This window comes from Protomyctophum bolini, assembly GCF_963924005.1.
Source record: "Protomyctophum bolini genome assembly, chromosome: 10".
Lineage (NCBI taxonomy): Eukaryota > Metazoa > Chordata > Actinopteri > Myctophiformes > Myctophidae > Protomyctophum > Protomyctophum bolini.
The window spans coordinates 14498142-14512607 of NC_137871.1; the positions used below are offsets into that span (position 1 = coordinate 14498142).

Consider the following 14466-nt stretch of genomic DNA (forward strand, 5'->3'; position numbering starts at 1 on the left):
TAGATCTGCTATTTTCAAATTATTAGTTTTAAATAAATTGTAGACATAAGATAACTTAATTGTGAAACAGGACATTCTGCATAATGAGCCAATATGTTGTACTTTTACCCAAAGTAAATGTAAATTCATGGAGATTATTTTGTTTTTGTCGCATTCCTACGCTAATAATTTAATGTTCGGTGAGTCTCAAAGACTCCGCCAAGGCGGTCATCAAATTATTGGTTTAGGAATGTGTCAAAAGCAATAAAAACCACCATGAATTCAAGGCCTCATGGGCTGTGTAATTGATAGAACATAAGTCATATTTTGTGTAAAAACAATGTGAGTACTTATTCCACCACTGGTTCTTCCATGCAGCAGCAGCAAGGCTGTACGTCTGCAGTGGCGCTGGCAGGAGCTGAGGGACAGAGAGTGTCGAGCCCAGCAGCACAACAGACAGCTGCTGCAGGACTTTGAGAGAGCCCAGGAAACACTGAGAGAGATGATGGCCCGCACTGCTGCTATGAAAATGATACGGGTGAGAGAGAGAGAGGACAGAGACCTTCACATGTAGGCCTGTATGTGCATTGTGCACCACTGACCCCACTGTCCCACATATTATTTTTAAACAAGACCTTTTTGTGTTATCCTTTTAGCCTAAATGTCTGACTGTACCGTGTGCTGTTTAAATGTTTTGTAGGCCTATATAAAGTATTCAATCAATCAATCGTGGTGGTCTCAACGTTTAGCAGATAAATTAACAAAGCCATGGCAATGATGACACTCAAAGGAGTAGTTCATCCAAAAATTACTTATTTTCTATCAATTGCACACACCATGAAGCCTTGAAATCATGGAGATTTATTTCGTTTTTTGCATTCCTAAGCTAATAATGGTTGGTGGGTGGCGGACTCTCCAGTAGGAGACTCTAAAACATCCACAAATTCAAGGCTCCATGGTGTGAGCAATCGAGAGAAAACGTCATTTTCAAGACAGAAACATACAACTCTTGTTCCTCGACAAGACTTTACTGTCATGGACACCATGTTCTAAATGTAGTCCTACGCCTGCCATGTTGGGGACCAACACAGGTGTTTCAATTTGTCTAAACAACAGTCTGATTGGCCTTTAACTAAACTAATTAATTTGTTTGCAACATCTGTTTGGTCCTCAATATGGCGGGTGTAGGACTATTTGAAACTCATGATTACACTGTACCTGCATCTTTCACCCCTGCAGCTGGACTATGAGAGGTACTTAGATGAGATCACCCCCTGCTGGCAAGAGCCTGCTCAGAAGGTGCCTGCAGTTCACTCAAACATCAAGCAAAAACAATCACCATCACCCATCAAGTGTCTCCCCGTCTCTACATCTCTTTAGTAAATAGAAAACACATTTTCAGGTCGGGATAGAAATTAGAAGGATACAGGCTGAACAAACTGTTAGTGATGAAACAACAAAATGAGAAGACTAAATTGGAACTGGAACACGATAAAATTTAAGCAGATACATTTTATCTTTTGGGGGGGTTCTCTCTTAATTGGATGAAATGTTATCTCTTTATTCCGTCTTCATTGAAGTGCTGGAGGGACTGAATACTATTTTAAAATTATTCCTTTCCATTTACAGTTTCTTTAATGACACAGCTGACAGGACAGCCCCTTAAACGCACGCACGCCCTCAATTTAGTTGAATTTACACTTTGTGTGTGAAATTTAGTTTGTGTGTCTAAAATATGTTGTTTCTTCAACAGAAGATGGAGAAACGTTTGAAGGAGTGCCTTAAGAGAATGGAAGAGAGAAGAGAGAGACAAGCAACTCAGCCTTCCATAGAACTACCATCTTCAAAAGGTCCTTTCTCTCTGTCTCACACACACACACACACACACACACACACACACACACACACACACACACACACACACACACACACACACTCTCCCCTCACTGGTATTTCTTACATCTCTTTAGGTCAGAAGAACAACCAGAAAGGTACTGTGCCAAAAGACTACTACAGCCAAAATGGTCACCTGGACTACAATTTGGATGACACCTCTTATGCCAGAATTCAGTCTTCCTGGCTGACTCACACTCGCTTCCAGTCACCCCGTTTTCCTGACAGAAGGCCCAGTTACCTCCAGGGTTCCTCCCATGGGCCTCGGCCTTCATCCCACTCGTCTCCCGTCTCCCCACACAGAGCTCAGCCAGTCCAGCCCTATCAGCTTTCTTCGGAATCCACTTATCGTCACACAGTTCCTCTCCTGGGGCCACCGCTTTGGGCTGATACCCAGACCGACTGCCCCTTTTCCTGGGGGGCACCTGGCCCCCGACTTCCCTGGACTCAGGCTCAGCCCTCTGTTTCTGAGCATACAGGTTGGGGTCTGATGCAGCAGGGTGTGGAGGAGCGTGTTGAGACTGAGAGGTGCACAGGTCCAAAGCCAAAGGAAGAACTCACAGGGGACGAGAGATGCAGAGACAGCAGCGATCACCGTTCTCAAGAGCTGGACATTAAGCCTGGTGAGAAGAGAGATTCACATTGGCTAAACAGCCTGCATCTGTCTGTCTGTACCTGTATATGTATATTGATAGTTAGACAGACAGACAGATTATATGCTTGCCTGTGTTTACATGTGTCCGTGTCCTATAGTTCGTCTGTCCAGTGGCCATGAAAGCAGTGTGACCAGCACAGATTCCAGCCAAGCAAGTAGAAAGAGCAGCCAAAACCGAAAACAGAGGGAGAGAAGAGGAAGAACAGGACAACGTTCCACAGACGATGAAGGCAGCCGTCAGCAGTAAGCAATAAGCGGCCTGATCAGATTCTCATTTCTAATCCAATCTTTCCTTACAGCCACAAACTGTCACTGTCATCATTCCTACACAGTAAATGTCATTGTTAAATTAACAGTGTAAAAATGTACCCCTTCTTTAATAGCAATAGCAATATTATTTCATCGTCCCCAACAACTAACTACCCTAACAAATACTCCAATTACCTACCATTGTTCCTTTATCCCTCCTACTAATGTCATTCATTCGAGCTAAATGTATAAAGCATAACAGTGAAAGTATAGAGCCAGTGAAGCCCAGGAAAAACAAATGCCATCCTTCTCTCTTTTCTTTGTTACTCACTGGTCATCTGGGACTCTTAGTGCAGCAACCATCGCCTCAGCTTCTGTGGACCAAAGTTCAGAAAGCGACGGATCGTTGGAGATAAGCAATGGCAGGATCAGGAGAAGTGTGGGTCAGTCAGTCACCCCGTTGAGGGTGGAGAAGAACAGGAGTAAGAGGAGTAACGAGGAGTCCTTAAGTCAATCAGAAGAACCTGTGAGTCAAATATCAGGGAATCAAAGTCCTGAAGACCAATCGGTGAGTAACAGAGAGTCAGTGAGTCACATACAGGAGTCAGAAAGTGTCAACACAAGGACAGGAGACAATGGTGATACAGATGACACAGTGAGCGAGAAGAGCATCAGCGCCGAACAGACGAGTGTGTCGGCAGATGAGGGAGAAAAAGGCAAAGAGGAGGAAACAGGAGAAGAGGACGAAAACAAAGAGAGCAGCCAGCAAGAGGACCAGGAGAGGGAGAATGATGAAGGGGAGGGGTTTGTGAGGAAGAGTCTACCAGAGAAGGATGGAGAGTATGATGAGGATGAGACAGAAGGACATGGGTCAGAGGGGGAAGGAGAGGATGGAGAACGGTCAGATGAAGAAAGTGTTGAGGACTACTCCGCCACCACTCAGGACAGAGAAATGGAAGCGGACAGATGTGTAGGAAGTGAGGAAAGCAGAGAGGGGGAAGATGATGCCTCTGATGAGGGGGAGAGAGGTGCAGAGGAAGAGAAGTGGAGTGAAGATGTTGGAAAGGACTCACAAGCAGCAGCAGAACCAGAGAACGAAAGAGATTCAGATTCAGACAGTATCATCTCGCCACAAAACCACAGGTACATTAACACATACACCTCACAACTATATAGAACATACAAGACCCTTGTGGTCTTGCATGATTAGGTCTTAATATGCCATATGATGGCCATGAAAGCCACTTCTTTAATTTTCAGATCCAACAGGAACATACATACTATTCCAGAGGAGGTAGAGGAGATAAAAATCAGTGATGACAATGGAAAAGAGAGTCCAAAGGACAACTCTAATGAATTGAGTGATGAAGAGGATGACATTGAATATCTTTTGGCCCCACAAGCAGAGATGCAAAAAAAAGAGTAAGTAATTGTAACAGTTTTGTTGTTTGGTAGAGAAGTATGACTGTATACAGTTAATTAAATTCTGATACAGGTCTGATTGATGTTCACCTTCTCAAACCTCATCTTGACGTACCTGTACTTTAAGGGAAAATGTCCAGAAAGGCAGTGCCAGTGACAAACCCGAAGGTACTGTATGTTCACTCTTAAAATAAGTTGAAAAGCATATCAGGTAGGCCTATATTAGGTGTCTGATGGATGCCTCCTTTGTTTTCCAGTTGTATGTGAAGACTTGGCGAGTTTCTCTGAACAGCCAATCTCAGAGATAAAGGAAACCCAGGACACAGACTCTGAGTTTGACCACTTCTATGACTAAACCAGATCCATTTATTATAACGAACAAAACTTACCCGGTGAGTCATTTGGGGTTGGATGAATCCCAATAAAATAATTTAGTAGTGTCCAGACTAGTTTTTCCCCCTTTGAAGAAACTTAACGTAGAGGAGCAACTGAGATCATTTTGATTTCAGTAGTGACTTGATATATAATATATTGCAACACAGTCATTACCTTTCGAGAGACGTATAGATATTTTAAGGTTTTTATTTATTATGAAATAATCCACATCAATGGTCTACAATTCTCACGCCTGGGGGTAATATATTTGTTTGGAATATGCTGCTGAGCATGTCAGGTCTTCCTTCCTTATTATAAGCATATGTTGTCATTTGCAGAGGGAGATAATTTATTGAAAAACAAGGCTGATGTACCCAGCAAGAGGAACTCATCCTCAAAAACGACTGCAGCATACAAAGTACACAATATGATTTATTTATAGTACAAAAATATGGCTAAATCGTATCTAATATTCTAGGTTTTGAATTAACACTCAATCCAGTTTTGTACATAGAACAAAACAATTTCTCAATGTTCATTAAATCTTCACCACCTGGCCTGCTAAACAGGGGCTGACTCTCTTCCCATCCTCCAACGGGGCACTGCGCTGGATAAGCAGTCTGCAATAGGTTCCACCCACCTGCCCCTTGGTCAGCCGTCCTGGATTGACGCAGACACAGCCAATCACATCCTGCGGACACATGAACACATTTTGTTGAAATCTGCATAATCATTCAAGACAAAAATATTTAGTGTATGCACGTGTGCATAATGGGGTGAACAGAATTCAGTTTATATGGTCTCAATCTCATTATCATCAATGTAATATTACTATAAGGGCATGCACCTGGGTGGACAAACGTTTTTTTTTACCAGCACAAATAGAACAGCAGCACAGAGAACACATGCATTTTAATGGAAGTAAATGCAAACCAAAAACCTGACATTCAACTTGTGAACATTGAATTATTTTGCCTGCGTACAGCCATAGTCTGGGTGTTTTGTGGACTTTTGTAGAAATGTTTGGAACCGACAAAAGAGCCACTTCACTATATTATTGTCCCATTTCAATTTCTCGATTTGAGAAACTCGAAGAAAAAAAAAAGATCCTTGTGCAGGGAAATCGTTAAAGCTTTACATCCCTGTATGTATAGAACACACCCTCTTTCACATGCCATTCTATTTAATGTAAACAGTTCTTAATAGGTAATTCATGTGTGCGAGAGTTTAAACTAAACTACTTCCAGAGGTGAAATCCTTTTGATCATTTGTATGTGGTTGTGATCAATTTGAGGGGCTTCCATTCCGCTTTTTGGACTGGAAAGGGGGAGTTCACAATCTGCCTTTTGTCCAATTAAGACCAGAGTCCTACAAATGCCTTCTAAATCAGTAGTTCTCACACTTAAGCACTGAAGCAAGGGGTTTTACAGCAAAAGGAAGGAAGCTGGGTACCCTGATGAAGTAGCGTAGCTCAGAGGGAACGATGAGAACGTCGGGGGTGAGGGGCATTTGGCCATAGCTCTGGAACTTCTCATAGTCCATGTTCATGTCCTCCACGGGAGGGTAGAGTGGGTAATAGCTGTTCATCCACACATGGTGAAGGGAAAAGGGGAGTTGTCAACATGTTTACAGGCTGTAAATTTAACGCTTATTGTGGATTCCGTTTAGATGTTCGTTTCTCTCACCTCCTCTGGGTCAACATGTGCTTCAGAATGCGTGAAAATCTGTCAGATCCGGCAGCACTGAAATACAAAACAATGGTTGATGACGATAACATCAGCGGCTACTAAAAGAAAGAGATCCAGGTGTTGATCTTTTGACGATGATAAAACATAATATACCGGTAAGTGTGTAGACTACTAGACTCTAGTAGCAGTGTCACCGTAGGTTTGTGGATGTGAATATTTACATTTTTCCTTTACATTTTTGGTGAAATAATGTAGTGGCTCACTTCTCTTTACCTCACCCCATCACTGGGGAAGGTAATACACCTTTGTGAAAACAAGAAGTTTAACTTCTATATGTGCAAACAGACACTTCCTCACCAGCTGATCTCTTCACCAGCCATGTGGAATAGGATGTCAGTGGAGCTTAGGCCAAAGGTCACGCCCTCAATGAGTAGGGTGCAAGGGTCGGGGACCAAGGTCACTCGCTGTATAACACAAACATTAATAAGTTGTTACTGATTATGATACCGTTTGCACTGATCTGACTATGTGACTATTAGTACCTAACCTAAATAAATATAATAAAAATGACTACATTCCAAAAATCTATGTTGGATAATCTCAAACTCTCAAACTTAATTTGAAATGTGTATAATGGTTTTGTAATATGTTAAAAAGAAAATGGAGGCAGGGAACTGAGGTCTAGTTTGTAATCGAAAAATCTCTGGGAAAGGCATTTACACAATTCGGTTATATAATTTAAAATGTATCTTATCTGAAAGACAATCTCAGTCATTACCATGGTCTTTAAATGACCAAATAAACAGTCAATCTTTAACCGCATTCAACCTGGCATCCCTATTTCCATGTCCTTAGTAAGTGAAGGTTTATAAACTTTTGTCAATTTGCAAAAATACTTAATAGCCGATCTACAAGTTCACATCCTAGTTAAATTCACTGCTCATTTTGTAGCCCCCAGTCACTGCTAATATTGTAGCCCATGTGTTGCATCGGGAAATATTGCGAGTAGATTTTTGCCATACTGTAGGTCAGGGGGAAAAAGTGGAAAATAGAGATGTGAAAGAAACAACAACAAAGATGTATGATTGTAACAGTTGCATATGTGTCTGACCTCAGCCTGGTCTTTGCTGAGGTCTGGCAGGGTGAAGGGTGGTTGTGGGTAGATGAAGTGGTGGTGAATGTCCCTCTGCGACGGCACAAACAGCAGTCGACAGCCAACACTACAGCAGAGGAGAAGCCTTGGGTTACATAACATCATTGCTACAAAAACATGCATTCAGTGACTCTTATTTCAGAGCATTGCCGTTGCACGAGGTGCAACAGACCCCGAGAAGGCTAAACCTTTATTTTGAAGGGTATAACCGGAAGCGGAAGCCAGCTCCTTCCGGCCGTCACAAGAGGGCTATTTAAGTACAGCTTGGCATGCGCAGCAGGAGGAATTATTTGGTAAATACTGTACGCGGAATCACACAAACAGAAGTAATGTTTGGTGCGATCCCCACATGGACAGCTGTCTCAGGGAAGAGGACGACCCTGCCAGGCATAGTCCACTAATAGGTGAATGTATTGTATCCGCCTGTGGGCAGGCATATGCTGTGACTGTGTGTGCGTGAGTGTGTGCGGATGAGTGAGTAGACGACTAGAGGTATCGGTACTTTTGTTACGCTGTGTGTTGTAATGTATTTCTGAAATGCAATGTATTGTGTAATGTTTTCATTTATTCCTGACTGGACTCTTGGAAGATTAGCCAAAAGGTTAAAAATCTAATTAAAAAAAACCCTCAATGATTTAGTGCCTAGCTGGAAAGGGGAAAAGGGTATTTTTGTTTGGATGTTTTCTCTGTACTGTTGGGCACTTCACTAGTGTTTATTATAATTCTTATAGTTTTATTCTCTCAATCTATTGTGTATTATGGTGGGCTGGTGGTTTATGATTCTGGATGCATTGTGTAGATTAGAAATGTAGGCTATGTATGGGAAATGTGCAATGCCAATGCATAAATGTGATTTAATTTGATATGTCTATAGATGTATTGTCAGGTTTATTGTTGCAGTTGTAATGATTATTGATTGACCTTTGATGCATGTATTGTATGTTTTCTTTTAGTTTTCATGTTGACAGACTGAGATTACAAATAAAACTGTAAAGATCAGCAGTCGAGCTTCAACTCCTTCATGTTCAGGTGTCCAGTGTCCAGGCTTCACAATCAGTGAGTGTACACCAAAGATGTTACTGTGCCCAAGAAGAAAATGTACCTTTTGGTGCCCTCCACGATGCTTTCCACACACCTGGAGAAAATGGCCTCAAATGTCTCAGTCACCTGCGCTTTCTGTTAGGAAATAGACAGTGTTGATAGTCAAGTAACTGCTGAGTATATGTAGCCATGCACCTCACGTAGCCAGACAATCAGAGATCTGGTGACATCTACATTCAATTGAACTGGGTGGAAACAAATTAATTCTGAGATTTGAAAAATAACTGCATTGCTGAACCAATGCAGAGACTTTCAGACAATCCTTCATATTCGGTGATCAGTGATCTTTTTTTTTAAAGCAGAAGGCGTTGGGTGTTAGCAGCCGTACTTGCCACCGTTCTATCAACTCCATTTAATTTAGAATTTTAGATGTCACCACCAGATGTTGCTGGAGATCTCTGATCGTCTGGCTACAAGAGAATACATTGCCAGTAACTTAAATAAAGATATAATGTAGGGATCTGGATATGATTTATCTAATAGCTGCATCAGTGGTAATGAAAACTGTACCTCAATCTGTTCATGTTTAGAATCCACGAAGGGGCCCAGCTATACAGGATAGAAAAAGAGATTAGTTCAGTAACAAACGCATAAATTAGAAAGTCATTTGAAGACTGCATCTTTGTCGTTGCTTGTGTCTGTAGTAACTATGTGTAGTTGCACATAGTTAAATCTTCAGTGAATATCGGGTCACTCTCTCTCTATGTTTCCTCTCACTCTACACTAATCTGTGGACAATCAAAAGGCTAGAACATCCCTGAAAAACAACTTCCGTGGGGTCAGTTTAAACAGCACAAGGAACTAGTTAATGACAAGAATGTTGGAGCTCGGGTGGCACAGGCTTAACGTACCTTCCCAATTAATTGGCACAATGAATGGAGAACAAAAAGAAGACATTCCATTCATGGAATCGAGCTGGAATTGTGGGGAGGCAGGAGGAGTTGAAATGGTGATAAAACGGAATCAGATGGTTGACGCTTCACTGCATCAGTGGAGCGAAACAAGTCAACTGAAGACTCAATGTTTTCTTTTGTAATGTTATGGACTGGTCACACAGCAAGTGTCTGGCACTCTGGCTTCAGTTTGTAGCTTAATTTTGTTTGCCTCCACTGAAAATGATTTGTAGCCTGTTGCTTTGTCACTGATAGTGTATGAACGTAGCGTACTGTGTAATATGGTGGTGAACTGTGACAGACTGGGGGACACTACTGATGTTTGGTGGCATTTTATAAGAAAGAGGGCATACTGTATGTGAGAGAACCAGAGAGCGAGAAAGTGCAAGAGAATGCACTGCAGGAACTCACCAGCAGGCAAACATCAGGGCGGTCTCTGACGATGACATTGATCAGGTCGAGGAGAGGGTCAAAGGTCAGGCTATTGGAAGGAGTGTATGGTCCACATGCCACCAGCACGCTCAATGATTCAGGGACTGTGTAAGAATAAGGAAAACACAGGTCCCAATACAGGTAGTAAACATAATTCATGTTGGTGATTATATAAAAAGGTATTATCATATTAATTTATAATTGTTGAGTTCACCCTGTATATCCATGGGCATAATAATAGCATGATGATGCAATTACAAGACATGGGCTACATGGAAGAAATGTGTTTAAAGAGTGGATTGTTTTGAAAGAAAGCAGTACAGAGATCGACTACTATACAATCAACTAAATCTGTATACAAGATCATTTCAGATTTCAGCAGGGAGAGGGAGGGAGATACTAAATTACTGTTAACTAAAATAACACTTTCCACTGGGGCGAGTTGTTTGTCATTTATTATGATTATATGTTTACAGGTCAGTTCAGAGTTCCAGTGCAATACCCAGAACAATGTGCTTCCCCATGGCATGTGTTCCTCACCATGATCCATCTCCTGTTTCACCTCTGTGGAATAAAAAGGAAGAGGGACTCCCTAAAAAGACAAAAGATGATGCAATCAAAAGATTTGTACTGGAAAGATTTACGTAAGATATTATTAAAAATGTCAAGTTAATACCATGTCATCATGGGGTTTCAAGAATTATTTTATGGGTGAGGTGAGCACTTTATGGGTGAGTCTGACCCAGACAAGCACTGTGACACTGACCTCATAGAGCTTAGTAGCCACCAGCTTCTTTCCTGTTGTGTTCATTCCTTCCATCACGACCACCTGGGAGAGGCAAATGCTCAGTTCAATTTAATTATATTTTTGCAACACAGAATCCGGTTAAGATTAAAGATTGTGATATGGCATAATCGTTGTTTCAAGTCATGTAGTCACCCATCTGTTCTCTTATTTGCCTTTACCCACTCAATTCGTTATTATATTAGAATTAATTATGATTATTTCTTAAAACTCTCAAAGCAAAGCAACAATAGTCGATTCTCACAATATCAGGTTTTGTCCATATCCCCCAGCCCTAACTGTAGGCAGCAGCATTTGCATTGAGACTAGCTACATGCAGCCAGTGGTGAATCGTTACCCTTTCTCACTGTATACCAGTGTCATGTCTCACTCCACCAGTTGTTTTGTGTGCTCGATTATTAACCTATTCACATGAACTGTTGTCAGAGTTCTCGGTCAGACGCTGGGTGACACTCATTCCCAGGTCCATGGCATGCTCTTGTTACTCTGGGTGGTCCAATAACCTGCTGCACACGGACCTCAGTGCATAGGCAAAGGAGAAACCACCCCTCAATGTTGGTTCCTAGTTCCTTAACTCTTAACTATTGATACACCTGTGATTTTTGTGGGGTGCCATTAACACATATCTAAGTGACCTTAACAGTCAGAGCATGCATCAATGCTGCATTTTTCACATCATCACAATGTGGTGGGAGTTCTACACTGGCCACATCAGTAACATGATCTAACTTGGAGCGAGGCATGAGTTCCCTCTGCTCACCTGACCAGGAAATAAGGAGTATTCTCCGAGCTCCGATAGGTCCACAGGTACTTGCTGACCACCTTGCTCTGGTCCCACTTCCAAGAGAACAGACTGTGCATTGAGTTTCCCATTGCTGTCACAGCACACCTGACCCAGTACAGTTACACTGTCCTAGATGTGGAGAGATGGAGATAGTATACAAAGTACAAATGCACACAAATGCTAAGTAATCTTTACAAGGACAACGCCACCCTTTTTTTTTTTAAAGCGTCAATCACTTTCACCAGGATTTCTGCAGTACCTGAGCAGGTAGAGAGGCAGGTGAAAACTCCTCAATGTTGAAGTGAGATTTCAGCTCCTCCCCGAGCTCTTCAATCTTCTCAGTCAACACTGGAAATGGCATAGATGTAAAACCTAAATAAGACTCGACAACTTCTCTCCATCTACTACTTTTTTCTAGTAGGGTATGGTTGCGTTTCTTTATTGAAATTACAAAAGCGCGTGCACACGTGGCCTGTCTGACCTAAATAGAATAAGAGGAATAAGAGGAACTTAACAACCCACGAGTTGGAATACATTATACAATGTTAAATTACCCACACTTTATTCATTCCAAATAAATAAAAGTAAAAGAACTTCACTTTTGGCTCTCACCATTTCTGATGTCACGGAGCCTCTGGAACATGTACTTGTAGGTGGTTTGCAGCGTGTCCTCTGGGGCCTCCAGGAGCCCTACTTGGACCGCCTCTCCCTGGCTCTTCCTCCCAGACCAGCGAGGGCCCTGGACAGCTCCAAACGTTACCACAACCTCCCCCTTAGCCCCACGCTGGTTGTACTTCTGAGAAGGAGTTGCACTACAGAGGGAGAGAGTACATTATAAAAATCCCTTACAAGGCTTACATACAGTAAGTGATCCCAGTAATATTTATTGTATACCCATTAAAACCAAGAAAGCATCTGTGGAACCACTTTAACCATTATTTTATATTTTGGGCTAATCAAGAATTTAGAAAATTTGTGCAAATCTTTTAAAATACATATATTTTTAAGTGAACATTTTAAACTAAAAACTTTGCTTCTGGGGGTCCCTGGAACAAACATATTTTCAGATGTGGATGCGCAGCCAAATCATTTTGGGCGTCCTTGACATGAAAACGTTTGAGTAACACTCATATAATAACAGACGGTTTTCAGAAAACCGTTAGGATTTAGAAGACATTTGTAGAATCGGCCTCAGGTCAGGCTTAAGAACCAACAGCTCAGCAAACCCAGCCTACTGTTCTTGGAATGTAATGGGACAGCTGGCTTGTATTGCTTGCTGTGTACCTGGGAGAGAAGCTGGCAGGGGACAGCAGAAGTCCTGGACTAGATAACAGAGCTGCACTCCTTTTGGAGTGGGGATTCTCTGGGGTAGTCAGAGGACGTTTCTGAGAACTCTAGATGCAAAAACACACCAAAGAAACTGGGAATGAATACAACATTAAATAGAAAATGAGCTTGTCCGTAGCATGGAACTACAAGTTTCATTGACTCAACATCAAATTTGCTGTTTCTGAACAATTTCGGGCTGTTATTTCAAAATACAAGTTCATGATAATGAATTATTTCAGATGTAATGTTGACTTTTGATTTCCGACCGAGTCTAATTGAGAGCTCACCTTAGCAGGAGTGGAGTAGGAGTAGGAGTCTAGCAGGTTCTCTTCCTCCTCCTCTGCTTTAATTCTGGACAAATTACGTCAAGGCATAACATACTATAGCGACATCACCAGATAGGCAGATGCAACTTTAAGAAGAATTGCTGCATAGTGTGTTTGTGTGCAGTGGAAAGGATACAACTCCTGCAATGAGTGGATGTCTCTAGTTCTGTTTTGCATGTCATCCCTCTTTGAGCTTTGTTTTGCGCTTTGTTTTGCTTTGTGCTTCTTGGTTAAAATCTGTGCAGAAACGACACCGTACATGATGTCACTCACAAACAAGAAAGTGCAACAAATATAACATAGCCAACATGAAACGCAACAGGAGGATTATTTTAAAGTATGTGAATTGAGTCTATTGACTATACTTCTACTTCCAGCATATTATCGAACATGGTACTCAAACAGAAACAATGTCTGATTATCTTACCTCATGTTCAAATTGTTCCAAGGTGTCTAAGCTGAGTTTGAGTCCATTTTTTGTGGTGCTGAAAGCCACCCATTCTGGTACAATGTCTTCTGCCTCCAGTCTGTTACAAATACATTGCTCCAACACTGCATGATTAAAAAGTAAAGAGTCAGATAGAACATAATAATATTATCAATAATCTATCAAGAGTACAACTGGCAAAACAATAACTATCAATCATATGAAATCTAATAGTGGAACTACATTTGTCAACGTGGTTATTCTTATACCTGTACTAAAACAAAAAAAATTACATTGTGTGTGTTAACCTAACCAGTATACCCCATTTACTTACTCTTGTCCAGAACCAAATCATCGTCGCATGCTATGTCGAATACGTCCAGTTCTGCCTTTAAACCTTCTGATGTGACCAACGACGCCATTGCTTTATGTAATATTTCGATTAGTTAGCCGGTTTAATGTCTTAAATGTCAGTCCAAGTGCTCGTAGGCTACAAAACTGTAGCAAAACTGTAGCAGCTGAATGGAAGGCAGCAGGAGATCAATGTTGTGATGGTCTCTTGCTAGTTTAGCCTTTCCTCTCAGTCATAACAAAGCGATTCCCTTTACAAATGCTACAATTCTCAATTCCTGGAAAAGGCCATTCAAACAAAACAACCATTCAATTATGCATAATAACAAAACAATATAATATCGAAATCAATTTGCTGTCACTGTACTTTTCATTTTGCCGCGGGAAAAATGCTCCCGTCCGTCGTTGGCGGCCGGAATTTGCGTCACAAAGCAAAACGTGACACTTCCTTTAGTGTTTTTTACGGCGACTGCCAATCTGCGTTAGGTGCATTATCACCACCTACTGCTCAGGAGTCGACATGGAACTGAGCTGGTCATTTTATTAGATGGCTAGCCAAGGTGCCAGCATATGTATGTGAATGCACCGAGGCTAATGTGAATGT

General features: G+C 41.6%; 1 protein-coding gene across 1 annotated transcript; it reads right to left on the reverse strand.

The window, feature by feature from the left end:
- Positions 1-5053: 5053 nt before the first annotated feature.
- pola2 (polymerase (DNA directed), alpha 2) lies at positions 5054-14264 on the reverse strand. Its single transcript, XM_080773200.1, has 18 exons — positions 13846-14264; positions 13512-13636; positions 13221-13321; positions 13046-13109; positions 12714-12823; positions 12042-12241; positions 11689-11777; positions 11406-11558; positions 10607-10669; positions 10381-10432; positions 9820-9944; positions 9026-9064; positions 8517-8590; positions 7373-7481; positions 6619-6725; positions 6259-6315; positions 6026-6152; positions 5054-5264 (listed from the first exon to the last, which is right to left on the reverse strand). The coding sequence occupies exons 1-18, from the start codon at positions 13931-13933 to the stop codon at positions 5112-5114; spliced, it is 1836 nt and encodes a 611-aa protein (XP_080629326.1). The 5' UTR covers positions 13934-14264; the 3' UTR covers positions 5054-5111.
- Between the last annotated feature and the right edge of the window lie 202 nt (positions 14265-14466).